This window comes from Triplophysa rosa, linkage group LG16 (genome assembly GCF_024868665.1).
Source record: "Triplophysa rosa linkage group LG16, Trosa_1v2, whole genome shotgun sequence".
Lineage (NCBI taxonomy): Eukaryota > Metazoa > Chordata > Actinopteri > Cypriniformes > Nemacheilidae > Triplophysa > Triplophysa rosa.
The window spans coordinates 11,565,745-11,581,025 of NC_079905.1; the positions used below are offsets into that span (position 1 = coordinate 11,565,745).

Genomic DNA, 15,281 nt, shown 5'->3' on the forward strand with positions numbered 1-15,281 from the left:
ATATGGAAGTTTGAGACTTGCCAGGTTTCTCGCGTGCGGTGACGTCACCATCGATAGTCTGTTTAGTCATTAAAAATGCAGCGGGAAAACGGTCAGAAACTGTTTTTTTATATCTCTTGTAATGTCCGCAGAATACTTTTTCATTTTGACGTTTCTACATCAACTGCATGACTGGAGAGCAGACTTTTATGCATAATTTTACTGTTACTTCCGTTTGGGACTTTTACTATTGCGCTGTCAGACATGCGCATAAACAAAACTGAGAGAAGACAGGTAAAGGCGTTTACATGCAGCGCGAAATCGGAGTAATGGGAAAATACCTACCTCTGCCGAGCGGGTTTTGCTTACGCCGTTTATGAGCTTTCCCCGATAAAAGAAAAACGTTTTACGCGTTTACATGACCTACTTGTTATCAGCTTATTAAGCATAATTGGAGTAAGACTGTGCATGTAAACGCACTCATTGTTAGGCTAGACAATGAATAAAGGGAAGAAATAAAAAAGTATGAGGATCTAATTATACCTATTAAAAATAGCATTTGTAACCTTGTCAGACGGTGAAAAAAATGTAAATAATGCTTAAACAATTAATAACAAATACAATCAATACATCAAGCAATTCAATTCATTCAAGGCTTCTTAGTTTTCAGTGTTACAACACGCACAAAAAAATCAATCAAATTACGGATATAATGCAAAAACATTTGAACACAAAAACATACTTTTTTGGTGGCACCTGGCCCACATTGACCCGGACACAGATGACTTTGCGCGTCTGCATTCCTACTGAACAGAAGGCCTCATTACTGGCGACTCCAGCTCCGGCGCGGCCCAGCGAGCTGTTGGCAGAGGGAACAGAGGTGTCCTCTATGCACTGACCCCAGGGTCCCGTCTGCCAGTGGTACACAGTGCAGGGATGATCATTACAGCCGCGCACCTCCTGCAGGGCACTGCTGTTGGGGCACTGACCCCCACCTAGAAGATAAAAAAGGTTGGAAGGTGAATTCTTGATCATTTAGACCAAACTTTAACCTTTGAAAAATCAACTGGGGGTTGATCTAATATTTGACAATCCTATACGTAATTTATGGTAAAGCTGTTTTATTCCGCTCCTGATGAATAACTATGACTATTATTATGACTATTATTCTTATCGTTTTTACATCTGGTGTCATGTTGTATTTTTCATACGCAAGTGTATAAATATATACTTTGCACACAAGCAGTGTGGTATTGTGGCTATATTTGACCCAGTGAGTGGCCCGGATGAACTATGAGAAATGTCAAATCCACAAGGGTAATGCAACCATGACCGTTAAAGATACTGGATGTCCAAATTATTTACCAAGCACTGCCTGTTTTTTGGAAAAGCCACAATCATGCAAAACAAAAAAATCCCTACGGAGTGGTCAGCTATTATCTCAACGGTGTGCATTGACAACCGATACAGCAATCAATGAGAAAATGTTAAACCAGTGAATGAGGAAAAAAGCAGAGCCTGTTTTTAGTAGCACCTAAAATAATGAATAATTGACTTATCCTTTGTACCAATGCAGCGCAAAGTCCTTCAGCTACTCATCTATAAAAGGGTTATCAACTATTATCACACACTCCATTACACAGGTAAAAAACACTTGCTGTGAGCTGCTAGGTAGACACAATCATATAAAAATAAAATACAACAGGGGAGGTTATTTAACATCAAAGCTTCTCATAGTGTTTCCGGGCACGCCAGGACAGCGCATTAGCAGAGCTTCAGAAACCAGCATGACAATCACATTGTTTCAAATAGGGATTATCACTCCCTCTGGTTATTTATTGACCTGTGTCTCACATGAAGATTAATCCTTTGTGCAATTACAAAAGTGAGTCTGAACACAGCTCAGCGTATAATTGCATGTTCCTTGCACCACAAAGAGTTGCAGTTCATGTAGTCATCCTCATCTAGCGTTGTGTTAATCTCTTGGTATGGGACGCAACAGCGCCTCCGTTAAATTCATGCTCTCCACTCAGACAGTGACATTTTCTGACACATCTTTATTGGAACATTTTGTATTTGCATGCACTAAAATGTAATTATTTTATTTTAATAAAATTAACACAGGTAGCAAATTAAAAAAAAGGTGTTCAAGCGATTTACAGGAATAGTAGACAATCACCACCCAATTTCTTTCATTACGTCAAGCAGAATTTTCATGTGTTATTTTAAGAAAAAGTAGTAAAGGCTGGAATACACGACAGGACTTTTGCCCAGATTTTCAGTCTGAACTTGTTGCAGAAAGTCTGCGCTAGTCTGCAGATTTTATCGCGTTGTGTGTTTTTCTCTGCAAACTTTCAAAAAGTCTGCAAGTGTGTGATGTCAGATTACCTGGATGCGCGGCCATATTGGAGATACTTGGATCTAAATAACAGCATGGATTGCACGGTTACTGTACTACATAAGATGTTGTTCTACTAATTTATGATGTCTAAATCACGGAAAAAAACGTGTGGAAGCTGCTAAATCATATAGAGAAGGACTTGGTAAGCAGGAAAGGGCGCGATATTTTGACAAACTAAAGTTAATAGGTGGTTAACAGGAATCACAATGGCCATATGCAGTAACATCACATACATATAAGGACTGACGACCCAATTTCCTATATTTCTCATCCCGACGTAGTGAACTACTTATTTTGTTCGCCAATCAAGTCCTACCCCTAAACCTTATCCTCATAGAAAACTTTTGGAAGTTTTTTGTTTAAAAAAAAAATCACAGTTTAATCACACACATACACACGCTGACAGTCTGGTCCCTTTTAACTAAATCACCTCCAAGTTATTTAATAAAACAGCGTGCCTCTTAACTGTGTTACAGTGATTCTTTACCCATGAATGTGTGTGTGTGTGTGTGTGTGTGTGTGTGTCTACATCCATGTAGAATAGTTAAGTTAAATTAACTACACACAGTAACGTTAAATACTACTGACTCGTGAGTGAAGTCAAGAGTAGAAAATAATGAATTATACTGCACGTGATGTTATAGCACATGGCTATAGCGATTCTCAGGTGTAATGACTTGCATTAAAGCACTTTATTTTCAGTTATTTCTGAAGAAGATTTTTTTTTCTCTCCAGCAATATCTGCGATATCCATTAAGTTCAATAGTAGTGTTTACGTTCAATGCCTCCAACATGGCCGACTTCCAGATTGATGACGCGTCGTGAAAACCTCTATTCAGCCAATTGTTCATTTAATAAAATTAATATACAATAATATTCAACCAACGGTTTATTTAATACAATTATTATACAATAAAATAGTAATATACATTTATATTAATATAAATTAAATAAAATATAAATAGTTATATTATTAGCAACTAGCGAAGCTGAGCAACAAACATAGACCAGAAATGAACTTCGGACTAGGCACGTGCATCCAATGAAAAGTCTATATTGGGTCGATATTTTGAAATTTTTAATTAACTGCATGAATCAATACGTTTACAATCTGATGACATTTTTTTCTGTTTGGCCACTCTATAGTGTGTTACATTTATTTCTATACATTCCTATACATTCTATTTATGTTTAGCTACATTTAGCTGCCCGAGATAAACGCTATGTCAATGATTGTTTTAACGCTAAGCAACATGTTATAACTAGCCACATAATAAAGTACACAATAATTGTTCATTTAGTTTGACCAATTTTCTGTATGTCTCTCATTTACTGTAATTGTGTTATATCGGCTTCTTATCGGCCAAGCGGCCACAGTTTAACTCCATTATTCATGAACTACACAGACATGCTAATGAAACTCTCTCCATCACCTCACACTGACGCAGATGGCAAGCAGGGCTGTATCGACTGAACTTCATGCTACTGCTATCACACACCTGCTTTCTTAGACGCTTATCATCAATTTGTGCGTCGTCTCCTGAACCATCTGAAAGCTAATAACCTTAGATCGCAGCACATAGCGGAATTCGCCACAGGGCAGAACTCATCATTGCGCATATGTGGCCGAACATTCAAGCTGAAAGTAAACACATAATACAGCCGCACTCCACACATGCATCGAACACTGCCTTTGATTCTGATGCGCTCTGTCTGAGTATTTCTAGTGCTAGCGTGACCATAAAAATGATGTGATGCTGAAGAAAACCAAGCTGTTAGCTCGGTCATTCCTCCAGTTTCCTCAAGCTGCATATATGTGGAAATGGAATATGGGCGAGTGGGTAGAAGAGGCAAAGGAGAGGTTTTAGCCTACGAGCACTCACTTGAGCATTAGTCTATTACAGATCAGACACACTCAGCCTGAGCTCACCTGAGGTTTGAATCACTTAAGGCTCGGAGATGCACATTACATTCTGATAGAAAGCTTTTTTATCAGTCTTCTCACATGGAAGATTGCTTTACTAGCACAAGGGAGGGAAGTGCTTTTTGCTAGTCATAATCTGTTCATGTCTATTTAAACAACTGTGTGACTGAAATCTTCAATTAGGGCAACACATAGCGGAGACACAATGTACTGATATTGTCAAAAATAGTGAAAATATTAACATTGATTATTTGTATTAATACTAATATTGTAAATGACCCATTGATATTGTATTAATCCTAATATTGGCAACAAATTGATTGATAACGTATTAATACTAATATTGCCAATAATTGATTGATAATGTATTAATACTACTATGGACAAAAATGAATTGATACTGTATTAATGCCAATATTGCCAATAATTGATTGATACTGTATACTAATATTGTCAATAATTGACTGATTTTGTGTTAATACGAATATTGTCAATGACTGATTTTGTAAAAACACTAATATTGTCAATAATATTATATACTGTAAATGTATAATATAAAATACACAATATATACATAACAATTGTTCACATGCAATGCATATATATTATATAATTATAATACAACAAAAATAAATATGTAAATATATATAAGTTATTACCCAGAAATATAACTTGCCTAATTTGAGTTTTCTTCTGTGAAAAAATGAAAAAAAAAATAATAATAATATATGAGTGCTAAATTTGGAGCCGGTGCAAAATGAGTCTTTTGTTTGTAATTCTTTAAGAACATTTATTTTACGAATTCGAATTGAATAAGCCACATCTAAAGTTGAATTTGACAGTATATTAATTGTCCAATATCACCAAGCAACCGTAAACAACCTACAGTACAGTTACACAAAGTTCATAGTTTGCATATAATCAAATGAAACTGCTCCCATTATAATCATCAAAGCTGAGTTGAAGCGTTCACCTGCGCGATACAAAGTAGATTCAAGTTTTCCAAATAAATTAAATCCCACGTTGTCCATATGCATGCCGCTACAATCACTTAACAAGTACCATCATACCCATCATTAGTTTTTAGCAAAGTAAGAAACCATGTTTGGGAGGGTTGTGGAAGCAGTTTGTAAATGTTAACACTGTTACCTTCACCAGCATTGTAAGCCAGGATTGAACGTGATCGGGTCTGTTTGCCCTCTGTGTTCTTCCCCGAGCAGGTGTTGGAACACAGGGACCAGGACGTCCAGGGACTGAGCACACAGTCTTTTGGACAAGGCACCTCACACAGCGACGGCATGGGAAGGATGGCATCCCGACACAGCTGCCTGTCCACATATTCACCTGAAAGCAGACAAAACACATGCGTTTATATATTCTTTATGTGCAATAATGGGAACTTTAGCAAGCTCTTTTTTGATGCTACTGGGGATATAGAACTGTATAACTTATTAAACCATATGGTAATAAAAGGGCCTAAACACCTGATAAATTATAAAGTAAAATCATCCGCTGTTTTGCAGTACAAGAAATTCACCTACAGGATTAAAAAAAAGCAAAAGCAAAGTGAAACCTCAGTGATTTGACATTGTGTTAAATTGTGTGAACATTAATCCACTTGTCACTGTGCGTAAATAAATCTACCCACGAGGAGAATTCACACAGTGCACGTGATCCAGTGCCAAGCCGTTATTTCTACTCTATGCCAGACTGTAAGCACACAAACATTCATGGCAAAACACCCACGCTCACACTTATGCACTCTCATGGATTTCCCATTAATAAATATTAGTTTACACACTCATAGATTGAATGATCGCATTTGATACTCAACAGTGTTAGGTAGAAGTTCAGTACCTGTACAAGTGAACTTTCATTTTATATCACCTTATACATCAACGTAAATGTAAAAGCAAACATTTACACTTTACACTCAAGGTTACGCTGTCACCTCTATGTCAGAAACAAAAACAAAAACAAGAGAGCAAAACAGTAGATTTCTTCATAGAGGTCATTCAAAGAGCCAATTTTAGGACACCAACCCCGCTGTGGCCGGCGCACCAGCCCCCGTATCGATCGGCAAACTCCACCCCTGAAAATAGCCCACAGTGACAGAAAACCCACCGAGTCAGATGACACCGTGGGACCCCATGAGACACAACAGATCCATTCTCATCAGCACCAGACAACAGAGATCAATAACGCAGAGAAGAGGGGATGCACTGGGGAACAATGAGGAGTGCTTGAAACTGGGGGTGGGAAAGAGTTAGACGTCCTCACATCAAGCGAAAACATTCCACGTCGGGACGAAAATCATTACGGTCCATTACACATGCTCATGTGCCTTTTTGAGGGTCTGATTTAACAATAGAGATCTTACAAGACAAATAGAAAGTGGCTGTGGCCAAATATCTTTTAAAACACAAATTCCCTTCAGAAAACTCTTTTCATCTTAGATCAGCTTAAAACCAGCTAGAAGCCAACCATCATGTTTCACGCTAACAGCTCAATCTAGATTTCGTTACTAATTAATCAAAGAATAAGTAAGGAAAACTTTGTCGAGAAAAAACAAATAAACCGTCTCCATGAATCACTCAGTGAGTACCCGCTGGGACAAATGTAATAACGGCTGCACGTCCACCCTTTAAACATCTCAGATGTGTTAAACCTCACCTGCATCTGACTGTCCCCTGATGGAAAACTACCAGACGGCACCTGACATTTCCTCCATCGAGCGCTGTCACAATGTGATGAGGCTTAATGGCTCTAAGTTAATGAGGGAGAGTTCAGCTAAATGCAGAATGATTCTGAGGGACACGTGGAGCCAATTTAATTTATATGGCCGGTGCTAGAATAACATATTTACCATGTGCTTGTCTGCAAGGCAGGACAAAGAGAGAGGTGACCTTGAACAAATCATATTATTTCTCACAGCAGCCAGGTATCTGGACTTAAATGGGTCAACGTGTTGCAGCAAGCCTATGGCTAGAAAGTGATGGAGTAATGGATGAGGTTCTTTACTGCTGTGGACTCTACTGAGAATTGTAAATCAAAAATGTTATTTCTACTTTTAGGTAGATGTAGCAGGAATAAATAGTATGTAGATTGCTCATTTTTATTTAGTGTCAAGATCATGCCAACACTATTGGGTTATTTTAACTCATTGTTTGGTCACAAAATGGACAAACCCAACTGTTGGGTTAAATTAACCCCAAGAATGTTTTTTTATTTGATTCAACAATGGGTTAAAAGAACCCAGCATTTGGGTTGAAACAACCCAGCGTAGGTTAATTACAACCCAACAGTTGGGTTTGTCCATTTTTGACCCAACGATGGGCTGAAATAACCCAACATATTTTTAGAGGGAACCATGCGTTTTTTCTATTAATTTTTGGTATTTATGGATTGAAAGGATGTTTTAGTTTTTATATACGGGTGACTGTGAACATGTACTTCTTCCTATCTGTTATCTGTATGGCATACACTCTCATATGGTTTATTTTGCTATTAATTAGTTAATAAGAGATCATCTCACAAGACCAAATTGCATTGTTTTCATGCCAGGCTAAAGATATTGCTTCCTAACCCTTGAGGTTTTCAAACTTTTTGTCGGCTTTACCCTTTTGACCTAAATTATTTACTTGAACTACCTTGTAACTACTTGAAGTAGTTATTAACTTCAATTATGTTTAATGCATCTTTAATAATACATTTGAATAGAGAGATAAGATGTCAATTTGTCCAAAGCTGGACAACGCTTTTGGCCACTACTGTATATGAGTAGTTGACAAATAAATGTGTAAATGGGTCCTATGGTGTGACAGAAACAATTTAGAAAAAAACTAACAATGAAGATAAATCTCTCTTATGCTATTTTATATGACAAATATTAACAATATTAAATAATATATTATTAACAATTTGCTTTCTTAATTTTTGTATGGCATACTTGTCAACTACCCATATATTGCACGTACATGACATCCCAGGTCATTTTGATACTCAAAACTAAATTTATTTCAGGACTAAAACCATGTGATCTGCTCGTTTAGTTAGCTGGCAAGTGACGATTACTGATAATTAAAATGTTCAGTGCATATTCTATGGGCTACAAAAATATATCCATTCCCCTACTGTATATAAAACATAGTCACTGCATATGATGTGCCAAGTAAGGTGTCTCCAGGTAACTATGTAAAAGATTCATAAGAGAACTGGGGGGATGTGGTAGTCGTCTCCGTGGTGACAGTATGGGAGTATGATACCTTCAGCTGCTGTGAATAGGACTGCTGATTATGAGCCTTACAAACCTGATTGAGTTGCGCGCACACACGCACGCACGCACGCACGCACGCACGCACGCACGCACGCACACACACACTCTCTCTCTCTCAGTCTCTCCCCCGAGTCCTCATTAGCAATGTAAAAGCTGAGGTTCAGGAATGTCGCAGTAATTGCCATGTCCGCACGCTGAAATTGACTGGAACAAGGAGTGAAATGCGAGGATGTAAAATAGAATTACGGCACGCGCCCGTAATTGATTTATTAATGCGAGTCGTGCCGCACCTCGAGATGAGATATTAACAGCAAAGAGAAGGAAGTCACAGAGCTGGTGGTCCTGTTTAAAAAGCGAAATATTCTGCTTGTACCTCATATTATCCACTATAATTTAAGGTTAATTATTTTCGTTAAGCCGCAGTGAATCAATCCATTTTATTTGTTGACGGCAGACTTTCCATTTCTCTAGTAAGTGTTCATTTTATTCTCTGTTAAAATAGTCACTCAGCTACGCTCTGCTTTCTATTATATGAAATTAATTAGATTGGATGAATTAGAGCCGTGGTTTTGCGGCGCTGAATTTCGCTTCCACATCAACCGGCGAGCCACCAAAATCCCATTAAAACACTTAGTACAACATAGATATATGACATAGATATAACATATAAATTTAAAATAGATATTTGTCTTCAATATCTGTGATGTTCAAGACTGTATAAAGACTATACTAATTATTCTAATTATTCTTTTTATACCTATTATTATATCTCATTATTATCGAACCTCTCAGAGCTTAAACATCTATAGGCATTTTGTGCTTCATACTTGTAAACATGGCTTGATAAATTACAATGATTTGTAAGTTGCTTTGGATCAAAATGTCTGATAAATGTATAAATGTACATGTCAATATGCTTTATTTGTTTGACAGTGTATTTAAATGACAGCGTTGTTTATCCACTTCAGACAAAATGCAAGCTATTTGTAGTAGTTCCAGGCACGGACATGTGCCCATGTGAACTGTATTTTCCTGATGGCTCTGGTGTTGGTTTGATGCCATAGGATAGTTTAAGGTGTTTGATCTAGTTACAAATTAGACTACCTCAACACATGTGGCTTTGTGTTAAACAGGCTAAAAGCCACTTCTTAAAGCTCTGAATTTCCCCTCTGGCCTCTGTAACAACAGAAAACTACAACCAGCCGCCAGGGCAAAAACAGCAATTACTACAATTGGGCATAAATCCAGAACATAAGCCCCACGGATAGAGTTCAAGAATGGACCCAGCTGTACAAGAACAAAACAATCTGGGTTTATTTGCATTCTACACGTCTGAACACGACCCTTAAACGCAAAAGCCATTTAAGCAAAAGATTTTTAATTAGCCTAAACGATTAAACGTGCCACAAAATTAACAGGCCCGTATAATGCAGATGGCCGGTGTGTGTATCACTTACCATCACTGTTGACACATTGTACTTGTGGGTTCTGGGTTCCTGGCCCGCATACTTTGTCATTGTCTGGAACACACTCCTCCAATTTCACAACCAACCAATCGTAACAACTGGGCTCCTCGCAGGGAATGGCTTCGGTCAGGTGGGGGCAGTTTCCCGTCCCACCTGTGGGCTCATTTATGATGTTCCTTTTCCTCAGTTTGAAGCCTGGAGAGATGTACAGATCAGAGTCAAAATCATGCTAGTGCCATTTGACTGTAAGTCAATACAGTTTTACACATTGACAGTAAGATGCTTTAGCGATAACGTCTCAGTTACGTTTGTAACCTCGGTTCCCTGATGGAGGGAACGAGACGTTGTGTCGAACCGACAGATGGGGTTCGTCCCTGAGAACCAATCGCTTCCGACTACTTAGAAAAGGCCAATGTAAATTGGCGAATGAAATTTGCATGCCGGACTCCGCCCCCGGAAATCCGGGTATAAAAGGGAGACTGCGTGCTTCATTCATTCACCTTTGTTCTGAGGAGCCTGAGACCTCTCACGACTGCTGCAGAGGACAGCACGTGTTGTGGCAAGGAGGACACAATGTCTTGTTCCCTCCATCAGGGAACCAAGGTTACAAACATAACCGAGACGTTCCTTTTCTGTCGGTCTCTCGACGTTGTGTCGAACCGACAGATGGGGTTCCAATGGAAAACGCCATAACACTGTGCCCTGTCACAATCTCAACAAAGCGACGGTGACAGGCCTGGGCGTGTCAGCCGAGAGCGCTACCGCGAAATTGTAACCTACCAGTGGGTAGGTAGGGGGTCCCAGAGCTTCCTTGAAAGGTGGGAAGGCCCCTACCTTCGGCCTCCCAGGCGGCAGCCTTGTTTCTCTAACAGCGAGAAGCCGCCCGGAACCGTAAGGCCACTGGGTAAGCGCTACTTCCTCAAGTGGGGGATGCGCTACAGAGATCACATCCTACCGCAGGGAGGAGTCTAGTGGAGATACCACATGGTCTCACCGATAGGGGAGAACTCATGGGAATAAAGTGCGGCTGAAGAGTAAACCGCGAGGTGGAGGTCCACCTGGGGAGGTCATGGGTTACCAAGGTGAGAACCAACATGAGGATACATCAGACGGAACCGCCCTACTGGGGGGTTGCAAAGTCTGGTAGCACTAGGTCCGGTTAGAGCTATGATGCGAATAACTCTGGGAACCCGGCCTAAGGGGCAGGGCTGCTCTGCCCAGCCCGCCCCAGAAGGTGCTTGCTTAGTGATGGATGGAGTGCCTGTTCTTCACCCAGTGGGGAAAGAAGGGAGGCTGGATCGGTATACTGACCCACTCGAGAGAGGGGGAAAAGAACCAATATAGGCGTACACCCTACCAGTTGCCGGTCCTACATGTTGCCATGCAGGACGCAGGCTGACACCGGCTCTACGCGGAGGTTGTAGAACCTCGCGAAGGTGTTGGGTGTAACCCAACCCGCAGCTCTGCATATGTCTGTGAGAGAGGCGCCACGTGCCAGTGCCCACGGGCGATTTAGGGATTGGTAAGCTGCCTTGACAGCATCCACAATCCAGTGGGCCAACCTCTGCTTGGAGACAGCTCTCCCCCTTCTGCTGACCTCCGAAACAGACAAAGAGCTGATCCGAGCTCCTGAAGCTCTGCGGTCTAAGTAAAGGCGCAGCGCGCGTACTGGACACAACACGGACGGGGTTGGGTCTTCCTCCCCAGTGGGGAGCGCCTGTAAGTTCACCACCTGGTCCCGAAAAGGAGCGGTGGGAACCTTGGGCACGTAGCCGGGCCGAGGTCTCAGGATAACGTGAGAATCCCTGGGTCTGAACTCTAGGCAGTCAGGGGACACGGAGAATGCCTGTAGGTCCCCTACCCTCTTGATGGAGGCGAGCGCCATAAGGAGAACCGTCTTCATCGTGAGATGAGGAAGAGCGGCATCCCCTAGGGGCTCGAAGGGGGGCCTGTTGAGACCTGTCAGGATTACATCCAGGTCCCAAGAGGGTATATGGAGCACGGACGAGGCGGATTCCGCCTCCTAGCGCCCCTTAGGAACCTAATGACCAGGTCGTGCTGCCCTAGAGACTTCCCAGCAACTGAGTTGTGATGAGCGGCAATGGCGGCTACATACACTTTCAGTGTGGAGGGGGAGAGGTTAGTCTCGAGTCTCTCTTGTAGGAAGGACAGCACGGACCCGATCGCACAACTCCGTGGGTCTTCTCCTCGAGAAGCACACCAGGTCGAGAAGAGGCGCCACTTGTAGGCGTACAGTCGCCTAGTGGATGGTGCCCTTGCCTGAGAAATGGTTTCTACCACCGCTGGGGGCAGACCACTCAGGATCTCCTCGTCCCGTCCAGAGGCCAGACATAGAGGTTCCAGAGGTCTGGCCTGGGATGCCATAACGTGCCCTTCCCCTGGGAAAGCAGGTCCTTCATCAGGGGAATCGGCCAGGGGGGAGCTGTCGTCAAGAGCATTAGCTCCGAGAACCAAGTCCGGTTGGGCCAGTGTGGCGCAACGAGTAACACTTGCTGCTCCTCTTCCCTGACCTTGCACAGGGTCTGTGCAATGAGGCTCACTGGGGGGAAGGCGTACTTCCGCTTGTCCCGCGGCCAGCTGTGCGCTAGGGCATCCGTGCCGAGGGGACCCTCGGTCAGAGAGTACCAAAGTGGGCAATGGGTGGTTTCGAGGGAGGCGAACAGGTCTACCTGGGCCTGCCCGAACTGCACCCAAATGAGCTGGACTGCGTGGGGGTGGAGTCACCACTCTCCGTGAGGCGTCGACTGACGAGAGAGCGCATCGGCTGTCTGGTTCAGGTCGCCTGGGATATACGTGGCACGCAGGGAGCAGGTCACCTGCTGACTCCACCGGAGGAGGCGTCGAGTCGTGTTAACTGCAGTGAGCGAACGCCACCCTGACGATAGATATACGCTACTGCAGTAGTGCTGTCCGATCGGACCAGCAAGTGCTTGGCCTGCACGAGAGGTTGCAGCCTCTTCAGTGCGAGTAGCACGGTCCACAACTCTAGGCAATTGATATGCCAGCGCAGGCGGGGGCCCGTCCAAAGCCCCGACACTGCGTGCCCATTGCACACTGCACCCCAACCCTGCAGGGAGGCGTCCGTCGTCACCACGACATGCCTCGTAACCTGCCCTAGGGGAACCCCTGCCCGAAGGAAGGTCATGGAAGACCAAGGGGTTAGGGTGCATCGGTAGAGAGGCGTAATCACCATCCACCTGCTGCCGGTGTGCCACGCTCTCCAGGGAACTCGACTCTGAAGCCAGTGTTGGAGCGGTCTCATGTGCATCAACCCGAGGGGTATCACAGCCGCCGAGGATGCCATGTGTCCCAGGAGCCTCTGAAATAGTTTCAGGGGAACCGCTGACTGCTTGAAATGATCCAGGCAGTTCACCACCGACTGGGCGCGTGCTGTGGACAGTCGCGCTGTCATGGTGACAGAGTTGAGTTCCATACCAAGATAGAGGATGATCTGCACAGGGGAGAGCTTGCTCTTCTCTCGGTTGACCTGTAGCCCCAATCGATCTAGGTGCCGGAGCACCAGGTCCCTGTGTGCACAACAGATCTCGTGAGTGTGCCAAGATAAGCCAGTCGTCGAGATAGTTGAGTACCCGCACACCCTTCTCCCTGAGGGGAGAGAGGGCAGCTTCCACGATCTTCGTAAAGACTTGTGGAGACAGAGACAGACCAAAGGGGATGACTCTGTACTGATATGCCTGACCCTCGAAAGCGAACCATAGGAACGGGCGATGACGAGGGAGAATCGAGACATGAAAGATGTCGAGACAGATGTCAGGATGCGCTTCTGCGTGAGCATCCTGAACAGCAGCTTGTGCAGGTGTCTGTTCAGGGTACGCAGATCTAGGATAGGGCGCACCCCCCGCCTTTTTTGGGGACGATGAAGTAGGGGCTGTAAAACCCCTTGGACATCTCGGCTAGGGGGACGGACTCGATCGCACCCTTCGCCAGAAGTACGGGAGCATCCCGGCCTCTGACCGAGGTGGCGAGGATGCCCCGGAACTTGGGCGTGTTTCTGGCGAACTGGATCGCGTAGCCGAGACGGATCGTTCTCCTCAGCCACCGTGACGGTGTGGGAAGCTCGAGCCAAGCTCCCAGGGACCGCGACAGGGGGACTAAAGGTACGATGTGCTTCATCGACCCCCCGGGGGGTGGTTCGATGGCTGGCAGTGCGGGTCTCTCGCCGGGGGCGGGCCCCCGGGAAGAAGACTGGCTCTGCTGGTTCGCCTGCCTGGCTATGCAGCTCCACGCACTGTCGATTTGAGAGTGCTGAGGGCTGCAATGTACATTCGATGTTGCGCCTCGCCAAGACGCAACGTCGAGTTGCCGAACACCATCGTGTAGAGGGTGAGAGCGGCTGTGATAAACACCCAGAGAGAGAGAGGAAAAACCTTTAGAAGTGGGTAGTTGGGACGGGGCAGGAACCGTTCCGGATCGACCAACCAGCAATGGAATGGCTGGGGTCGGGCCCAAAAGGTGTTCTCGATCTCCCTCGGGTCTTCCCATGAGGGCCGCTACGGCTTCTGCCGCAGCTGCTGATGGGGTGGTGGTCTCCTCTTCGACGTCTCCCGGGGGGCCGGAACCGGAGTGTCGAAGAGGACCAGGGCTGCTGGGAAGCAGAGGGTGCACGGGATCTCGACGGCCAGGGGGAAGCCGAGTCGCGGCGGGGGAGGATAGGCTTGATATCCTCTGTCTGCTACTTTTACTGTCGAGAACTGTGGCTCGGCAGTATCACCAAACAGCCCACCCTTGCGAGATGGGTTCGTCGAGAAAGGAGACTTTCTCGCAACCCATCTGTGCAAGGTTTGGCCAGAGGTGTCTCTCCTGGACCACATGTGTGGACATCGCCTGACCCAGGGCCCGCGCGGTCACGTTGGTCGCCCGTAGAGCGAGGTCGGTGACGGCGTGGAGTTCCTGCATAAGCGCTGGGTCGGTCTTACCCTTGTGGAATCTCTGAACGCCTTGGATTGCAGGATGGCCATAGCGTGGAGAGAGGGGACAGCTTGGCCCGCAGCAGAGTAAGCTCTCGACATCCTGGATGCCAAAAGCCTACGTGCTTTGGACGGGAATCTAGGTCGAGCCCCAGGGGGACTCGACGTATCCTCTAGCTGCCCCACCATCGAGGGAAGAAAGGGTGATGGAACTAGTTGACGTGCACACGCCGAAGGGGGCGTTCCAGGTCGTACTATGTTCCTCATGCACTTCCGGGGAAACACT

General features: G+C 44.6%; 1 protein-coding gene across 1 annotated transcript in view; it reads right to left on the reverse strand.

Moving 5' to 3' along the window:
* The window catches only part of thsd7aa (thrombospondin, type I, domain containing 7Aa), a 104,280-nt gene that overhangs the window by 33,282 nt on the left and 55,717 nt on the right, over window positions 1-15,281 (reverse strand). The window contains exons 6-8 of the mRNA XM_057355119.1: window positions 10,038-10,241; window positions 5,454-5,648; window positions 722-974 (exon numbers count right to left, since the gene is read on the reverse strand). Coding sequence (XP_057211102.1) covers window positions 722-974; window positions 5,454-5,648; window positions 10,038-10,241 — 652 coding nt within the window. The remainder of the gene's footprint in view (window positions 1-721; window positions 975-5,453; window positions 5,649-10,037; window positions 10,242-15,281) is intronic.